The sequence below is a fragment of the Onychostoma macrolepis genome, chromosome 16, assembly GCF_012432095.1.
Source record: "Onychostoma macrolepis isolate SWU-2019 chromosome 16, ASM1243209v1, whole genome shotgun sequence".
NCBI classification, from domain to species: Eukaryota; Metazoa; Chordata; class Actinopteri; order Cypriniformes; family Cyprinidae; genus Onychostoma; species Onychostoma macrolepis.
The window spans coordinates 24,828,267-24,849,147 of record NC_081170.1 but is presented as its reverse complement, the minus strand read 5'-3'; the positions used below and the strand labels follow the sequence as shown (position 1 = coordinate 24,849,147).

Sequence of the window (20,881 nt, the reverse complement as noted above, 5' to 3'; positions counted from 1 at the left end):
AGTCATAATTTAGATGAACATTTCCCACCCTCTATCTCAATCTTACACATGTCCTAGTTTAACTAGTGGTCGACCAATATTTATCACCATGGCTGATATTATCAGCTGATATTTTGCACTTTTTCATTATTGGCTGATAGGTTTCTGTTTGACCCATAAGTCAAGCAAGAACCCAGTGCCTGAACCCCCTCCACCTTCTTTAATTTACTGTCCTAGTTGAAATTGTTTTTAAATATTATGTTAAGTAAATTTAATTACAGAAATTCACCCTTCGCAGGAAGTTTGATTGACAGGCGATCTGACCAATCATAACGTTGAATCTGCCATTTTTGTCTAACAAACAAACAAACCAGACAGGAGAGTAGACTAAAGTTGATGGACTTGAACTTGAAAAATGGTGTGTATTGACACCTTTCTGCAGTTGAAACGATATCTTCTGATCTTCTGATGTTCATTCATGTTTACTTCACGCTATAACTAGTAAAGAGAAAGAGATGATCGGTTCACGTGCTGCTTGAACTGAGGCACTGCAGCGATCTGTCACAACACATTAAAGAGCAACAAAATGGTATTTAGTTTTAAGCAGAGACTTGTTTAATATCTAAAGGGTCTTTGTGAAGGGTCGGTTTTTATGCATGTGTTATTTAGTGTGATATCATATAGGCCTATATGTCAGCTTTGTATTAGCCGCCTTGCTCTCTAAGGTATCCGCATTGCGCATCAAATAATCCATATTGGTCAACCACTAGTCCTAACCAGCCACAGTTATCATGGACAGTGAGCAGAAGGTTTCAGTTTTTGTGTTGTAATGCTGAGTGTTCTGCCCACAATGGACTCTCACTGGTTGGAAATACAGGTATACAATGTAGGTTTACAAAGGGGTAGTTCAATGTTCAAAAAATGAACATTCTGTCATTATTCGTCTTCTACCTATCAGAAGTTGATCCAAAACTGTATGACTTCCTTTCTTCTCTGGGACAAAAAAGGAGATGTTAGGCAGAATGGCAGCCTCAATGTCAGCATTAACTGTCACTGTATAGAAAACAGAATGCAGTAAAAGAAAATGATGACTGAGACTGCGAGTTCATAACATTCTGCCTAAAATCTTTATTGTTCCACATAAGAAAGGCATACCAGTTTGAAACAACATGAGGGTAAATAGATAATGACAAATGTAAATTTTTTGTGTAAACTATCCCTTTAAGTTTTAGAAATGTTTGTATTTGTTGCATCATACACCATTTTCAGTGTGGACAGATTTCTTGTTTTTGGAAATGCAGAATTTAGGATTCACGTTACTGCTGTACCTTCAGAACTTCTATATGCAACTAACCTGAACCATGTTGTTGATCAAAATGTCAAAGCCATGATGATATCAGAACAACCTTACGGCTGAGTTGTCCTTTACATGTTCTAAGAGGACTTTGTATCTTTGAATATTACGTCTACATAGTACATCAAACTCTTGGTTCTTGAGTTTGATTCCCAGGGAAAGCTGATTAACTGATAATATGTGACTTTACATAAAAGTCTCTGTCAAATGCAAATGTATATGCTCAAAAAAAGCTAGATAAATCCATGTGTTCCCCTTAAAGCCCCTTACAATGTGATTTTGATAAAATAACACCTTATCTCAAGTCTGAGTAAAATATATGGCACCTAATGAGAAGTTTTGAAATAAATATATAATATAGATTCTCCAGACCACTGCTATTGACCGTACATAGACAAACAGATTTGTAGTGCTGAGACTTATGAAGGATGTAGTTTCATATTTCCCAAAAGCAATAGAAGAGCAATATAAAAGTCCTAGAAATGTCTGCATGAAGGGAGAGAGTTTGACTGCAGCTCAGCTGTTCAATAATTCAGCCTGTTCTTTCAGACAGTTATATAGATGCAGGAATATTTTACTAAGATCAACAAATGAATAAATCTGCTGTGGATAATTATTTGTTTTGTATACTTTGTATGTAGTGTAGTTTATGTTTTATTGTAGTTGTTCCTGAGTAAATGTTCAGATCTCTGTGTTGTTCTCCCGCAGCTGGCGTGTAATGACAGTGAGGTGTATGAGGAGGCCAGTCACTGTGTGTCTCTGCTGGCTCAGCTGTACGGAGGAGAAGGTGCGGACCGCCTGCAACCGGAGGAGCTGCTCAGCCTGGCACACGCACTGCAGACGCACACTGAACCCAGACAGCAGAAACTGCTGCTCCGCGTGCTAAAACGCTTGGTAAGTGCATGCAAATGCTGATCTGAGACCAGCACGTACCTGAACTGTATATTATGAATGCAGTATGAACAATTCATAATACGTTGCAGTAAAAGAAGTCTACATTCTTGCTGTATTGAACGTGGGGAAAAGTGGGAAACCAGATCTGATTTTAAATGTGATGCTAAATTGCTTAACCATTTTAAGTAGCTAGGCTATATGTTTGCACTAAACAGAGTAATGGGGGGGAAAGAATACAAAATGCCCTATTTAGTGCATTATTTTCTGATTTTATTTATTAATGTTATTATTTATTAATAAACCATATCTATTTTTTGTCATTTATTTTAATAATATTATTATTATTTATTAACGCAACAATTCAGCTTTAAAGAGTAATAGGATTTCATATATTCTTCTATGTGTTACTCTGTAGGAAGAACAAGCTGGGATTTTTTATTATTTTATTTATTTATTTTAAATTCTGGTGCTGTCAGAGTCAGTGTGTCAGTTCAATATGTGATGTGCCTGTGTGTGTCAAATCGAACCCTCTCTTTAATATTGGATAGTCTGTGTGGTAGGAGGTCATGAACTGTGTTTCCTGGGCAGTGCGGCCTTCTGGGTCATTGAATGGTTGGCTATAGCCATGCGGAATGAGGAGGACAGCATCCAGACCCTCGTGTCTGTTGATTTCCTCTCTCTTTTCATTTTTATGTGATATTAGGTATTAATATTAGTTATATACAATTATTACTGAGGTCATATACACTGAGGCCTTAAAGATAGCATAGCAAAAACAGGCTGTTTAATTCAGTTCTAACCCTGTCCTGATCCTCTCATCTGCATGTATTTGTTGATTAGGGGGACTGTCCAACATCAGCAAGGACAAAAAATAAATCATCAATCTGGATGAAAATAACACAGCAGGGATGTTTACATTCATCACACTAGCACTGACTGTGTGAAAGTCAGCGTGTCATTGATCATTCAGTTAATTTATGATGGGCGAGACCATGAGAATGACTGATTTCTCAATCAGGATTAATCCCTGTCGTTATCCATGTTTTCAACAATTTGCATCTATTAACGAATAAACATTTATTTTATCATTTGCAAGGCAGAGATTTCCATAATCATGTCAAGATGTGATTATTTCATTTGCACTGTACAAAGTCAAGATGAAACCAAAATTGACTTGATTTACTTTCTTTATAAATACTTCCTGATGTCTTTATACTTTCCTGATTTTATCATAAATGATTCATCAGTGCACGTTATACCAAAGAAAACTTTGCAAATGAAATTTCATAAAAATCAAATAATTTGCTTTTTCTTTAAAAAATGTCTTTCCATTTCGGCTGACGTTACTATGCACGCATATTTTTCAAACCAATTTCTTGTCATATAGAGACTAATCAATGGTTAGAATAAAACCTTTTAACCGAGACCTCAAACTGTTTAGAAAATATTATTGTATATTATATATTTATTCTTATCATGACCGTGCATGAGTGTTGAGTGGGTCACTCTCCGAGGTCCTGAAAAGGCTATTCTTTCTTATTGTGGCATAGTCTGTGGATAAACATGTTTGTTGGAAAATATGTAAGGAATAATTGACTACGGTCCGTTGAATTATTAGAAAAATAATGCACACTCGAGGTGGTGATGCGGCCACGACGCGAAGCACCTCGGGTTTGCATTATTTTTCGAATAATTCAACGGACCGTAGTCAATTGTTCCGCTTATACTACGGTTGCCACACCTCAAGACATCGATCAGATGATATATTTCAAGGCATTCGTCCGGTATTGTGAGTAGGATTATTTCTTCCGCATCTCATCCAACACCTCCATTGCGTCCAAAACATCATTTTAAACCTAGTAACGGAGGCTTGAGCCGTTGATAGCAGATTAATGCAGTTAATACAGTTAATAACTAAGTTATGAGAGAGAGAGAGATTACCTCTGTGCGTCACTCAATAGTGTTCGGCAGCAATGTCTCTAGTTATAGTGAAACTTCGTTCCTTTTGTTCACGTACAGCGCCGTTGTTACCTCGCTTGTTAAACTACTGATAAAATCATCAGAGTAGCGCTAACAACATTAGTGCGATGTATGTTAGTGTGTGTGCAAACTGTTATGTATGTGCGGTCTGTGAGGGAGAGAGAGCGGGAGAGATAGAGTATGTGCTTTCCGTACATAATAAACTGTAATTTTGTGGCAAAACGTGGACATGATCTGTCGTTTTTATCATATTGTTTACTATATTTATTTATTTGGCCAGTGTCGTTGTGGGTCTTGGTTATTTTGCTGTTGTAAGACCTTTGAAATAACAGAAATCATTTGGCGAAGTGATATGGTCATGTAATACGGTCAAGAGCTGCCTGGAACTACGTTCGCCATGCGTTTCCCTTAAAATAATTGCACACCTTAGAACGTTCGTCAGCCAATCAGATTCAAGCATTCAACGGCCCTGTAGTAAAAGTTGTTCTAAAACTTGTGGATTTGGTATTGTGTGCAAATATATAGGTATCCCCTGCATACTGGGAATATGCATGTGTTTATAATATGTGCCCCTTGCCCAGCCTGTGGTTGAGTCATCAGTGTTCTGATGACTTCATCTGTGCTCAAACACTGCAGATATTTGGAAAGGAGCTGTTGGCTTTGACAGACTCCAGAGAGAAGAGAGTGACCTCATCCAAACAAGTCTTTCATACGCTGCCCAGCCACAAACTCAAACTGACACTTCAGGGACACTCAAGCACTCATATGAAAAATAAACACAGATTCCTATGAGCTTCTGTGGTTAAAATTGCTCTCCCTTATTTTTTTGCTGAAACAGCAAAGTTAATTATGGCAATCAGGGTTCCTACCGTCATGGAAAACCTGGAAATATCAGAGAATTTACACTGGAACATTTCTATAAATTACAGTGTTTTCTTTGTGTTAATTTGCTTGTTGAGCTTCAATGATAATTAAATTTCACCATAAAAAGAATGCAATTGACTTTTCCCATCTGAGTTTGATTTATTTCAGAATTATCTGTAAAGAATGACTCCAATTGGTTCTAATTAGTTCTTAGAAATGGCACTGAACAACAAAAACAATAACATAATAATAATAATAAATAAATAAAGCTGCAAGCAGCAATTATCTGCAAAATGAGGAGCTAAGCAAAGCATTGCAGGGAACACCAGACCACCTGCAAAAATGAGTAATTAAAGATATTTGTTCATGTCTTTAGGCAAAATGGTTGAAAAACAATCACTTTTAATGTGATGTAATTGCTAATCAATTATTGGCCAGTAGGTGACAAAATGTAGCAAAAATGTAAATTTTTCATATATATATATATATATATATATATATATATATATATATATATATATATATATATATATATATATATATATATATATATAATTGACCAATAGGTGGCGCACTGCCAAAACTCATATACCCTCAGGTCATTGTTGTCATAACATGCACCAAATTTGGTTTGAATAAGCTAAAGCGTTGTGAGGATGTAGCCTCATTTTGTCATTTTGGCGTGCTCTTCGTCTAACTCATTCACAAGTTTGACTACTCAGCTTAAGTTACATAAACTTTTGTCACCATGGTCTGAAGATCTACTATTTAATTTTTATGAAAATCAGAGCAATGGTCTAGGAGTAGTTAGAAAAGATGACAGAAAAAAATGACAAAGAAGAAGAAAACTAACATTGGTCTGAAGTCAATAATGAAATGCCTTTAACTGAAATCGAGTGTTTAATCTTGTAATTTTACATTATTGACACACTATTTTCCTATTTTGATATTGTGAAGTTGCTTTGACACAATCTGTATTGTTAAAAGCGCTATATAAATAAAGGTGACTTGACTTGACTTGGCTTGAAATCTCAAATGGAAATTAAATGGTCGAAATTTGTGGAAACGCTGACATTAGAAAGTTTGTAAAACAATCAATGCACTGTAGTGTTGCCACACTGGCAAATGTCTGTCATGTTGGTATCATCCTTCATTGATTGCATCAGTTTTTCCCCTCCTGATAAGAACTTGATCTGTTTCTCGGAATGCATACAAACCTCAAGCTGCTCTGAGCTTCAGATGTGAAATACAGTCTAGACAGAGAAAGAAATATTCTTTAGTTAAGTTCGTGTTACTGGTCTCTGTTGGAATGACGGTGTCAGACAGACATCAGCACAGCATCTCGCTCTCACACAATTACACAGATTACACGAATACACGATTTCTGCTTTCATTCCATCTGCTTCCAGCACACTTGTGTTTGTGGATGAGGACATTAACAAAGATCTTAAATATTATGATTTTAAGAGCGGTGGCCCAGGGCTGATATCTCTTCAACATATCTCTCACAAACACAAGTATTTATCTACTCAGGTCACATACCTTGAAAAAGTGTGGATTTGTTCCAGGGGAATTTAATATTTTTAGTTGATATATAAAGTCAGTGTACCGTACTGTTTAAAAGTTTGGGGTTGGTTTAAAATATTTTTGAAAGAAGTTTTGGTAACAGTTTAGTATAGGGAGCCATTCTCACTATTAACTAATTGCTCATTAGCATGTCTATTATTAACATATTGACTGTTTATTAGTACTTATAAAGCACATATTCTGCATGACCATATTCTACATCCCTAATCCTACCCAATACCTAAACTTAACAACTACCTTACTGACTATTAATAAGTAGCAAATTAGGAGTTTATTGAGGCAAAAGTCATAGTTAATGGTTTGTTAATAGCGAGAATTGGACCTTAAAATAAAGCGTGACCGTGGTCACCACGGCTGCATTTATTTGATCAAAAACACAGTAAAACAGTAATTTTGTTAAATATTGTTACAATTTAGAATAACTTTTTTAGATTTGAATATATTTTATAATGTAATTTATTCATGTGATGTCAAAACTGAATTTTCAGCAACTGTTACTCGTGATCCTTCAGAAATCATTCTAATATGCTAAGTACTCAAGAAGCATTTCAACACTGTTGAGCTTTTTAGTAATATTTATGTCTATAGAGTATATCAAGCACGTTTTTTGAAAATATTTTACAAAATGCCAAAAACTGTATATTTTCCATGCAACAAAAATAGAATGGGACAAGGGCTGTCAAGCTCCAAATATTCAAAAAGCTTCTGAAAATAGTTTTATGTCAGGAGAAGTCCGAGGTGTAAGTCTTTATTTGCTGAAAGACTTTCCCTGTACCACAGTTCCTTAAATCTCATTCACATTTGTGTACAATCAAATGTCAGGTGTGACCGCAATGATAATGTGACAGAAACATTTGACGTCAACCTAAGTGTCTTTTAAGCACCATGTTTAAATGTACTTTGAAGCTCAACAGCCCCCATCCCTTCACTGTCAAAGAGCAGCTTGGACATCCTATAAAGTACTTTCCTGTGTAAAGGTGCGGCGACATTTTCAACATTTTAATCTACTCATTTCATTGGGAGTCGATGCGACTGGGAATTTTGCTTGAGGGTCAACAAGTCCCACATGCAGATTTCACAACTGGTTCAAACTGGTCACAAGAATTTGCTGCATCTGACCAACAGAAAGCTGCTTGATTTGCAAGTGATTTCCTTGTGAGCTGTGTTTCATACTATAGACAATGGACATTTTTGCCTTCCAAATACATCCAGAAAATAATAATACAGGTTTAGAAAAACTTATATGACTGGAATCTGAATAAATATTGATGGTATCTTCATTTTTTGTATTTCCTAATACCACACCATCCCTGATTAAACCACAGTGAACAGCAGAAAATGTATTTAGCGTAATCAGACTACATTTAGAAAGTGCTTTCCCACTTCATTATCATAATGTAAATTCGATTGGCTAGTTAAATAGACTACCGTCTCCCAGAACGTTGTCTGCAGATTACTTTTTATTCTGAACAACCTTAAGTGTTCTACTGATCTGTCACACCCATCTACTTTTTCCAATCTTTCTCTCCCTTTCTCTCTTTGTGTAATCACCAAACATTTTTTTCCTCATTTCATCATCCGCAATGTGTAATTTGTGCTTCAGCGTTTTATATGCTTGTGTGGAAGACTTTCTCTCTCTCTCTGTCTCTTCGTTGATCATCCACCCCCGTTTCTGCCCCCCCAGGATCTTCTCCCTCCATCAAGAGCTATTATAGGCCTCATTAGTGTCATCGAGCCAGATCACAACACTTCGGTTGTTTTAACACCGTCTCTCTTTTTATCTGTCTGTTTCTTACTGTCTCCACCTGTCTCTGTGTCTCTCATCCTGGATTTAGAGGGAGATGTAAATAATGTTTTTTGTTTGTTTTGTTATTGTGTGGTAAAGAGGACTGTGTGTTTGTAAGCACTTAAACCTATGTATAAGCGTCTGCTAAATGACTAAATATGTATAGTGTCTCATATATGTTTAATGAAGCATGAGATTGACTGGTGCTTCTCTATTGATCATAGAGTACACTCCGAAAAGATGCTGGCTGCTTCATCATTCCCACTGTTAACAGAACAAATGACTATGAATGCGTATTTTGGTCATTATGACTGCTTGAGTACTCAACTAATTAATGAATTGCTGATTTTGTGGACCTCAAGATGAAGACCGATGGAGCAAGTACCATCCAACCCAATTTGCTTATTAGTGTACAGATGTGTTAGATGAAAATCTTTAACTATCGCATTGCACCTTCGTGTTTATTTACTTCTCACTATCTGTCACATTTATAAGTGGAAAAATAGTTCAACATATAAAAACGCATCTCAAGATACATTCTGTTGCAATCCATTCCATCAGTTGTGCTTCATCTAGCTGATTTTTGAACGCAAAAACAGGTCCATTGCTGTCTCAAACTGAAAGTCACAGTGTGTCTACAGTTGTTATCCCAACACAAAAACCCACCCTCCTTAGTTACTGTTGTTATGTCCGACAGGCCATGCCGCTCTCACACTACACACCATGTTCTCATGCAGTAAAAATTCATCGTGGAGCAAAGAGGAAACTGACAACATACCGACAGACAAGACAGAACAGGTTACTTCTGGTATGAAACAAGGTCTCAGCTTTAAAAATGTGTCTCTTTTATGAAATTCAAGCAATTAATACTGTTTTGTGGCTCTTTAATGTGTTGACAGATCACAGTTGGGATTTCAGTTCAAGCGGCACACGTGAACCGATCGTCTTTTCATATTTACTTAAAGCACAAAATAAACATGAATGAACATCATAGCACATTTTATTTCAACCACGGAAAGACGTCAATACACACCATTTTTTCAAGTTTAAGTCCACCGAAGTTAATCTACTCTCCTGTTTGATTTGTTTGTCGGGCAAGATGGTGGATTTGGTGTTATGATTGGTTGGATCGCCTGTCAATCAAGCTCTTTGTGAATGGTCAGTTAATCAGAATATTAAAAATTACATTGAATTAAAGTCACTACAATAATTGGGTTGCTGTGATCAATCATTTGATTGCACTTCAGAGTACTCATGTCCATCTGTAGTTAGCATTAACTGGTTATTTACTTTTCTAAATGAAATTTCAGTTACAATTTAGGATGTGTAATTTCATGTACTGATTTATATTATGTTTATTTAAAGGTGCAATAGGAGAGCTCGGAAAATGCTAACGTTAGCCTGATAGCACTGATAGCGAATGTCCCACCTTCCTTGCAATCGCCGTCCAAAGCCACGCCCCCTGAACGTACATACACTCAAAGAGCAGAATACCAAAGAAAACATTAAATTACTACAATAGGCTACATCAACGGTTCCCAATTACAGTCCTCACGCTCTGCACTTTTCATATGTATATCTTAGCACATCCGACGGTTGTTCTGTTCGACCGTAATAACTGCCCTGCGAAGTGGACATCGCCAGATATTCCGCCATGATTCCAGTTCAAAGCGTATGTTCCATACAAACGGCATTAAAGTGTGTGAAACGTGAGTTTAAATTGTATTTATTTACAGAGGTATATTATGTCACACTTAACACTTCTCTAGTAAGTTTTGTGTGTGAAGACGCTGTGCAGCGCAAATCCGTGAGTGAATGTTCCGACGTGAAATAAACTTCAACGGATTTCCCCTGCTCAGGGATTAGAGAGCAATGAACACTGTGTAGGGAGCATGTCAATCGGAACATAGTTCATGCACGGAGCTCACTTCTAACGAGCTGGTTATCTGAACCGAGTGTGTTAACTAAGCGAGACATGCAAAATATGCAGAGCGGGGGGCGCGAGGACTGGAATTGGGAACCGCTGGGCTACATGTGTCATTCACCGGTGAGAAAACTTTACAGCACAGTTAGTAAAAGTACTACAATACCAGGAAGGAAGATTGGGTTGTTGATGTTTACTGCCATTCTTGCTCTGTCCACACAGCGTGCGTGAACGCGCTTATGACGTATCCTGTCTGCGCAAACAGGATGCGCAGAGGTATGCAAATACATACGTTGACAGGCAGGTAGGAAAGCCAATTAAAACGCTCGGACCGAGCGTTTTGATTGGACGAACATTTCTTGGTTCTACACCTTCCACAGAATATAGAAATACAGATAAATACATTTAGACCACTTAACTTAATGATTGCTATCAGGATGTAAGGAGACTTTCAACCAGAATAACAAAAAATGTTTCTGAAGACAATCACCTACGGCACCTTTAACTTCTATATACTTACATAAAAAATATTAATTTATATGTAAAAACTTGTAGACAATAAGTGCATTACTTATTCATATTTAAATGTTCGTGCATACTAGTTAAAGACACTTCATATAGAGTGGGTCCAGGATTTCTTTACTTTTTAACAAAGAATATTGTCTGGATGTGGTTTTATCATGTAAAAAAAAAACATATATACACACAAGGTCAGAATTGTTGGTACCCATGGTAAATATGATCAAAGAAGGCTGTGAAAATAAATCTGCATTGTTAATTATTTGATATTTTATTAAAAAAATTCACAAAAATCTAACCTTTCATTGGAGAATAAGAATTTAAAATGGGGGGAAATATCATTATGAAATAAATGTTTTTCTCTAATACACATTGGACATAATTAACAATACCCTTTTGTTCAGTACTTTTTGAAACCTCCATTTGCCAAAATAACAGCTCTGAGTTTTCTCCTATAATACCTGATGAGGTTAGAGAACATCTGACGAGATCAGAGACCATTCCTTCATCCAGAATCACTCCAGACCCTTTAGATTCCCATCCATGTTGGTGCTTCTCCTCTTCAGTTCACCCCACTCATTTTCTATAGGGTTCAGGTCAGAGGACTGGAATGGCCAGCAGAAGCTTTTGTACCCAGTGACCCATTTTTGCATTGTTTTTAAGGTTTGTTTTTGGATTATTGTCCGGTTGGAAGATCCAAACATGGCCCATTATATGATTTCTAACAGAGTCAGTCACTGTTTGATTTTTTATCTGTTGGTATTTGATAGAATCAAAGATGCCATGTTTCTAAACAAGATGTCCAGGACCTCCAGCAGAAATATAGACCCACAACATAAAAAATATAGCAGTATATTTAATTGTAAACATGGGGTACTTTTTATCCCTGTGTTCACCAAACCCATCTTGAGTGTTTGCTGCTAAAAAACTATTTAGTTACATCTGACCATAGAAGCCAGTCCCATTTGAAGTTCCAGTCGTGTCTGACAATTGAATATGCTGGGGTTTTTTTTTTTTTTTTTTTGCTTGAGTGCATTTTCTTTACTTGATTTTCTTTTTCTTTTTTTTTTTTTTCTTGAAACCCTCCCAAACAACGTGGTGTAGATGTGGTGTAGGTTTGATTTATTTATTTTTTTAAGGTTTTATGACCCTGAGACTCAACTATTTTCTGCAATTCTCCAGCTGTGGCCCTTGGAGAGTCTTTAGCCACTCAAACTCTCCTCCTCACCATTAGGACGATATAGACACATGTCCTCTTCCAGGCAGATTTGTAACATTTTCTGTTGATTGGAAATTGTTAATTATTGCCCTGATGGTAAAGGCAATTAAAGTCTTAAAGTCACTTTCTAATTTGTGAAGCTCAATTATCTTTTGCTGCACATGAGAAATATATTATTTGGTTTTTCTCATTTTGATGGATGATTAAGGGAATTTGGGCTTTGTTTTCCCTCCTATATATATTCCTGTGAAACATGAAGCCATGGCTGGATAATTTTATGTTCATAATCACCCTGGTATGCTCAAAATTGTAAATATGAATGGGAATATACTTCACAGATATTTTACTCATAAGAATTTTTAGGGGTAGCAATAATCGTGTCCAACGTGTATTTGAGAAAAACATTTATTTCATAATGAGATTTCCCCCCAGTTAGTTCAATGAAAGGTTAGATTTTTATGTTGTTTTTTTATTTATTTTTTTAATAAAGATCAAAAGGATTAATAATGCATGTTTACTTTCACAGCCTTTTTTTGGTAATATTTACCAAGGGTACCAACAATTCTGACCACGTGTGTATGTGTTACATTTATAATATTATGTACGTATGTAATTAGGATAAGAAATTAAGTTCATACCTGATGGCCGTTCTTAGACCCTCTTTATTACTATACTTCTTTTTCATGCATCAGATGAGGTGCAAGCGGTACTTTAAACCGTACTTAAATTTTTATTTTACCCAGAAGGCTGACAAAAAGGTCTGTATCTGTAATAAAAGTACACCAGGCAGCACAACAAGAAAATTAACTTTACTTACATTATTCGACAAAGGTCGAACTCGGTCAAGAGAAGCTTTGAGAGAAAAAAAAAAAAACAATACCACAATCACAGACATTTCTGTTCAGATGGGATTAGTTTTCTCACAGGACCCTGATTTTGCTGGAAAACATTCTGTAATTTATTTCATATAACTCGTACCAAGATTGTCTTAGAACAGTACAGATGTGTTTGATTCGGGCAGGAGTGAAATCAAAAAGTACACTTGCAAAAAGCAAATGTATTTAATATCCTCAGGATATTAAATTGTCTATCTCAAGTCCATTGGTGACTGAAAGGCTGGTTACGAATTTTCCAAAGACACTTATGAGACATGCATCACTTGGGGGGGGGGGGGATTTATGTGTGAGTACGTTTGTATGCACTGAAGCATATCTGTTGTTTGTGTGTTTTAAATCGTCCTCTTTGATTCATGACTTGCTGTCCCTGTCCTAATTACACACGGGCTCTGTAACCAAAGTGCTAATGGAATGAAATGACCTGGTCACATTACTGGCCTCATCCGCTGTCAGCCTTCCGAGACTACTGGAAATAAATCACCCGTCGGGCGTTTCTTACACACACACATATACTCTCTCTTGGCGTCCCTCTGATGTGTTGCTGTATGCGTGGTATTTTATTGTCATGTCTGATTCTACCTAATGATTTAGTCTTTAGAGAATACTGCTCTGCTCTGATCCACATTGAGTATGAGTAATTAGCTTCCTTCTCACAGGCAAACGACACTGTTTGTTCCTTCATAACCTCCTGCTTTTTGATATTGCTGCTTTATTTGTGAATCTGTAGGAGTTTGAGTCTTTTCATTTAGACTTTCCCTGACTTCCTGCATTATAGCCAATTAGTTTCATTTAGCACAAAGTCCTGATTAGCGGTGGATGGAAAGGGAAGCATCATTATTACTATAGTGCTTGTGATACAGGGTTCTCGATTGTTGAAGATTTTTATTATTTTTTTCCTGTAAGACAATAAAATGCGTGAAAAAATCCCATAGACTTGCACTGAAGAAGTAGCCTGAGCCAGATTTATGGTCCAAAAATATGTTGCCTTTTCAAAAGGATTCTCCCTCGAGCCATGACCTAGAGGTTAGGTTGCATGCTCCATCATATTAGACCATGGTTCTCCTGTGGCCAGTACACATTCGAATCTGCATCATTTGCAGATTCCGTTTTGTCGTCTCTCCACTATCCTGTCAATATAAAATGGCAAAAAGCCAAAAAAACATGATTCTCATCATTATGATTCTCGCCTTCCCCGCTGTGGTGAGCCCTGGACCACAAGGACACAAGTGTGACTGCTGTTCTACATTCTCAATCAGTTCACCGAGTCGTCGGTGACAACGAAAGGGGCAAACTAGTAGACAGCAAGAGACAGAGAAGGGACGGAGGTAGTGAGACATTCCCTGAGATACACATCACACGATGCTCTCAGGATAGCAGAATGTGGCAGTGTGTATTGAGTGCATGAATAATGCAGAGGAAGGAGCAGGACAGTGGTGCTAGCAGACGCTCGCTCACACACAAACACATGCACACACTTTTTGCACGGCAAGCTCCCACTCCTGGGACTCAGAGGCGTGCTCATTAGCTCTGCTGTGGCCACCCCTGCAGACTGGAACCCCTCACAGCGTGACAGTAGCAACAATGGCCTCGTCGTTCAGCCCAGCTGCAGCATGAAAGAGTATTGACCCAGGTATGGTGCCTCGGGCCACCGGCCTGCGCTCGCAAACACCCATTTGCACACTCCTCCATGGGCAAAACTTGTTTTCGAAAGATGAACCGTCAGGGCTAGGTACCGCGCTACTGGTCACAGACGAAGGTGTGAGCTGAATTGTCAATGAGGTTAGGAACAGGAAGAAGGAGTGACTTTTCTGTGATTGACAGAATTCTCCTGTGCAATTATTGGTGAATTCCTGCAATGCTTTATATATTACTAGTGGGGCTGTTATGCCCTTAATGTTTATGTTAAACCTGCCCTACCCCACAGGCAGATCTTTCAAGGTTTCCTGAAGGTGAAGGGTGTCTAAGTTACATCACCTAACCACCAGGGTGCCTCAGGGTTCAGTGTTGGGCCCCCTCCTATTCTTGAAATGCACTACTTCACTTGGCCATATCATTCAATCATTCCGTTTTTCCTATCACTTTTGCCCATGATTTGCAATATAAGGGCAATCAGACCTGTCTGAATATACTTTAAAGTTCCTAGACTGGAATCCTGCAGTGACATATAAGCTGGCTTTCTTGATCAAAAACAATGGTTGGTTAATCAGATAATCTCAAAAGATCTTGGCAGCATGTCAAGTCTTTAGTCATTCAAAGACTGTCCATGTCACACTCCACTGGCTATCCACATCAAGCTACCTATATCAAATTCATGACTGGAGTTTATGACTGAACTTTGTACTATTCTGGTAAACTTTGGATAAAAGTGCCTACTAAATCAATATAATGTCAATGTAAAGCTCATGCAACTGTTACAGAGAAGCCCCAGATCTTCCTCTAGTATAATATTAATGCGTTACCATGGATGACAACAATTGTATTATTGTTCCTCGCTGACCTTGTCCTACTTTGGCAATGTAGGGTAGAGCACTGACAATGTCATGTTCCATTTCCACCACCACAGCAAAGCCAAGACAAACTGTATTCTTTCTCTATCTCTCCCCCTCTCTCTATCCATTTTTATCTGTCCTCTATCCCATCTGTACTATCTGCTCTGCATGGTGTCTGCAGCAAAAAAAAAAAAACAATGCTCTCCAGCTTCCTGTTATCAGCATAGATCTGCATTATCTCACACAATTATCAGCTCCAGAAACAGCACACGCATTGGGATTTGAGTGCTGGCACGCTGCATGCTGCACAGTTGCATAAAAAGTTTTTAATGCCTGAGGTTTCGCTCAGTGCCAGCTCAGGTGTGTCTTTTTGTGGAGTTTGAGGTAGTCTTTCCCATAGTGACAGTGTTTTGTTGTGATGAAAATATTAAAGTACAAATAGCAAAGATCCTTGATCAACAGCCAGGACTTACAGACTTCATCTTTAGTGGGGTGAAAGCCAGCGATAGGACAAGTTAGCGCATTGATAGCAATGTCAAATTCGGTGTAATATCATGGAACCACCATACATCCATGATGCTTCCCTGATTTCAGGCTGATATGCTGGGATAGGCTCCAGCATCCCTGTGACTCTACAGAGGACAAGTGGTTTGGAGAATGGATTGACCATGAAACCTAATATGTCGTGTCACCTAGCCAGACCTTATTCCAACAACGTAAGTGCAGTTTATTATGGCCAAGTCCCACGTAGTCGGGAAAAGACAGATTGACTGATGTGTAATGTGACCAACCATACGTAGGTTGTTTAGGAATGGGTTTATCTGAAGTCAAATATCGCATTGAATGTATGCAAACAATGGGTTGGAAGTATCAGAGAGAACACTGGAAAGACATATCCATGTTTGTCCTAATACTAAGCTTCTCAAAACAAAGCTTATCTGATGCCAGTGACTTGATTCCACTAACTTTGGTGAATAAAAATTTGGTAAATTCCTCAGAATTGCTCATAATATCACCTTGTGAACACAATTAAGTGCTTTCAAGTTTTGTGTACAATGTGCATTAGGCAGTCAGTGAAAGGAATGTGGCCAGTGTGTGAATGTGCCATCTGAGGCTGAGACCACCTGTAAAATTGAGTAAATGAAGCTAATCTACTGTACTAAAAACTTTACAAACTTTGTATTCTCTACAAAATTTTCTCTGAATTTGTCAAATTGATAATGGATTGACCTAGATTCTGAGCATTCTTATTTATAAGGCTCTAACACACTAGTTCCATTAAGAGGTACAAGACTCCAAATGAATGACACATTCTACACACATCCTTTCAATCATCACTCTTTCCTTCCGCTTCCCGCAACATACAGCAAGACAGGTCGACGCTCTGCTGTCTTCAGAGCATCCAATAGGATGAAAGAGTGATGAACCGAAGACGGTTTGACGTAAACCAGTGCGAGCGTGGATTATTCAATCAGACAAACTTGTGAGTGACAGTTGGATGTTTTATGAATCCGACTGCTTTCACCACCTATGCAAAAAAGCTTTATATTTATGCAAATGATGCAAATTAATTTACATTGTTCTCCTATTTTTTGAGAGTGACAGAGAGCACTTATTCACACGCGAGTGGGCAAGTGACAAAGGCTTTCAATTAAAGCAAGAAAAATCAAGCTCACTCATCCATCTCTCACCCCGGCCATCAACAAAGGCCTTTTAATTAGTATTCATTAATTGCAGCGCTGTAAAATCTATGCATGCTCATTTTTATCAAGCCATCAAAGACCTCACTAATTGCCTCTATAATATCAGAAATAGATCCAGCACATGATGAAGGGGTTTTCAAAGAACAGTACAAAGGCTAAAGAGGAAGAGGGCTCCATTTCACGCCTAGGCCACACAAAACATTGGTTCAGAATGGGAACAGTATGTTCTGAGTGACCAGAGTGCGGTGCATGCTGTTTATGAGTCAGCAGAGACTGACTGATCAGCATATTACGTGGATGGGTAATGTTAGAGAAAGTTAATGAACAAGAGTTAGGGTCAATAGATTGCAATAGGTTCAAAGACTAATCAAAATTAGAGCTTTGTGGCTTGCTTGGAGTCAAAATTAGCCATTCATACACGTTCACATTTAAAAATGTAATCTCTGCAAGCAAGCAAAACCTGTTTCATTTGGAAGATGTTAGCGCAGGACTGAAAATACGTTCTTCAAGCGAGGTCAACTAGGAAGTTTCTTACTTACATTTCTGCCATTTTCTACATGGTTTCTCTATAAGGATCTTGAAACATGCAGGTTAACATTGATATCACACTAAGCTTTGCCATTCGCTCTGGTGAATCTGTTCAAGCACAGCATTCAGTCTCGTACGTCAGCAGGTCTAGAAATTTCATCAAGTTCATTAAATGTTGTGAAGCCAATAGAACCCATCTACAGTCAGAGATACAGACCTCAATACTTAAGTATTTACTGCTCTTTTTCAACTAATGGTAATTAAAACGCTAAAACTCGTCCCATACCATTTTTGCTAATGATATTTCAAATCATTTGACTTATTCAGGACAGCTAATACTTATCCAAATCATAAATTGCACACGCAGTGTCTGATTCTGAAGCATTGTAAGAGCCTGTTTTTTGTTTTTTTTTCTCTTGCCCTCACCTCATCTGCTGTGTTTTTATACCCTAACAGAATTGAAGTCTAACTGAAGAAAATAAACTTTATATAATTGAATGTAGCCTTCGAGTCATCATGATTTATTCTACTGTTCTCCTCTGTAGTCCACATAATAATTTCTAATGTCAGAAAGAAAGAGAGGCTGTGAAAGGAAAGGTTTGGAAAAATAAGTACAAGGTTGTTGAACTCTTTGTTCTGAACCACTCCATGTTTAGCTGGAGTCAGTACAAAAACACTGTAGCAAATGCAACTCTATTATGGCTTGTACTTTTCTGAGCAATTTTGGAACTTGTTCTTTGACACTTGTTCTCAACTTATGTTCTTCTAGATAAATAAATGTAAGTGTAATGGAAAAAAGCTAGAGAATATACACAAAAAGTACCATGACACAAGAAATTTTTCTTTGAAGTACCTTGGGTTACCTTGTAAATAACATGGTGCATGAATATGGTAATCATTCAGTATCGTAGTGCATAGCGAAGTACACAGTATAGTAGCTTTACCACGGCACTACCACAGTACATTTTTAAGGGATTACTAAACCTGCACATTACGAACCAGAAGAAAACATAGTTTGAATTATATTCAGCATGCTTTTTTTCTTTCAAACTCTTTCAAACAACATTTGCTTCCTGTCTCATAGCACAGCCATACATTCAGAATGTGCTTTTAGCAGATGATACCCATTCTGCTTACCCACGCATTATTCAAAACTGCCTCAAACTGTTTATCTTCTCATAGTCACCATTCTTTTTTTCTGTCAGGTCTGACGAGAGGTATTATCTGAAGACAATGTGCATAATTGTATTAAAGCTCATCTGGTCATCTTATATTATTATGCAGCCACCGATGAAAGTGTGTGTGTTTTTGTGTGTGTGTGGTACGTGTTTGTAGGTTGTGGATTGATTGTGTTCATCTCCACATCCTCTCATCTTGTCCTCTTAACAGAATGGCGGGTCGTGCACTTGAGCGCGCGAGTGTAAGGAACATTGGAGTCTCCCTTAAGACCCCATCTGAGAATCTGTTATACTAATATGCTAATAGGCATGTTAATTCAGTTGGTAATTACAAGGACTTGGGTGTACTGTTCCATGTCAGCCTTTGAAGTGGGGAAACTAGGAAACTGCTTGCATATTAAATGTGCAACAGAGCTTGTGTAGGTTCGGAGGAGGGAGTTGAAGAGAAAACGTTTGTTTTCGTGATGTTTTCTTATCAATGTTAAAAATCTTTCTCTGTCAGAAGGCTCATCCTAAGTTCAAGGTTGGTAGTGACTGGATCATGATAAAGTGTGTTTCTCAATGACTGTACATGTCTTTTGGCACGGAGTTGAGCAGATGTTTTTTTAATTCATTTTCTATGTGAGTTGACTGGCAGGCTTGCTAGGTTCACCTAGATAGACTTTTGCAGTTTTTTAAGCTAGTTGGAGCAGGTAGGTTGTTCTTGGAGATATTGCTACAGTTGTTCTATGGATTTAGGCTGTCACAGTTGCTTCGTCTCTTCTTGTTATCCCACACTGACTCGATGTTGATATCAGAGCTCTGTGGAGGCTATACCATCTGTTGTAGGACTTTGTGTTCATACAAAAATCTCATTGGATTATTACTTGAATGTGTGGAAATCATTAATTAATATTTCCCACTGGTACACTAAAGCAGAATATGGAAATAATAATTGAAAAAAATGTGAAACATCTAATTTGTCCACATTGTGCAGACTTTTGGTTTGCATTTTTCCCACTGTAGTTACGCACTTATGAGAGACACCCTCAAAATCATCTGTTTACGAGACAAAAAAAAACAAACATTGTTTTTAGAATATTAGGCATTAAAACGATTAAAAGTGAAAGTGTGGAAGCATTTCTGTCAAATTAAATATATATGTGTTTCATAAAACTTTATAATGGAAGTGAAAAGGGCAGTTTGTTAAAAAAACTGTATTATTTGACCTGTGAAGCTGTTCAAATAATTATTTTTGATGTTGTGTTGTCATGGCAACTAAAATGTAAAATTTGATATAACTTTACAGAGAAAGGGTAGTAAGTGATTTTTTCACATTGAAATCATGTTAACATTCATATTGTACATGTATTGTGGTTACCTTTTGAAACGAGGAGTAATTTAATGTGTACAAATTGGCCCCATTCATTTACATTTTAAGTGTTTTGCTGTAGCTTATAGGAAATGAATTATTGTGAAAATAACCATTTATGCCACAGTTGTTGTCAATTGAGCTTAATTTTTTTTAAGTTAAAGTTAATGGCTTTTATTTCATGCTGCATATTGCCGTCAGACTGAATAACCCTTTAGACCAGACTGACTGTTGCCTGCATCTGATGACAGCCATAAAAAGCTGAAGTGATTGAAGCCATCAGTAGAGTTTAGATCTCACACACACAACGTGATTCACTCCCTCCGTCTCTCCATCTTGTTATATTTTTCCACTGTCCTTGTCTCGATTACTCTTTCTCGGTCTTTCACTCAATATATCTTGTCAGCTTTCATTGTTCATGTCACACTGCAACCCATTGCATCTGAGCTGCAAGATTTTCTGTCCAACTCCGAGGAATGAAGGCCAACATAACGTCTTGCATTGAGTCAGACTGCTCCGGGCATGTTGGGCACATTGAATTGCGCAGAGGGGCTGTGAGTCTATCAGCTGCTGAGGAACAATTTCAGCAGCTATTTAAAGTAGCTCCTTCTAGGTGGCTGTTCCAAAACA

General features: G+C 37.6%; 1 protein-coding gene across 3 annotated transcripts in view; it reads left to right on the top strand.

The window, feature by feature from the left end:
• Nucleotides 1-20,881, top strand: part of ulk4 (unc-51 like kinase 4) — a 215,500-nt gene that overhangs the window by 183,665 nt on the left and 10,954 nt on the right. For 2 of the 3 annotated variants that reach the window (XM_058746124.1, XM_058746123.1), the window contains exon 35: nucleotides 2,042-2,227. In XM_058746124.1, the coding sequence (XP_058602107.1) occupies nucleotides 2,042-2,227 (186 nt within the window). Of the gene's footprint in view, nucleotides 1-2,041; nucleotides 2,228-20,881 lie in introns of those variants that run through there. The other variant, XR_009266289.1, reaches the window with a different exon arrangement.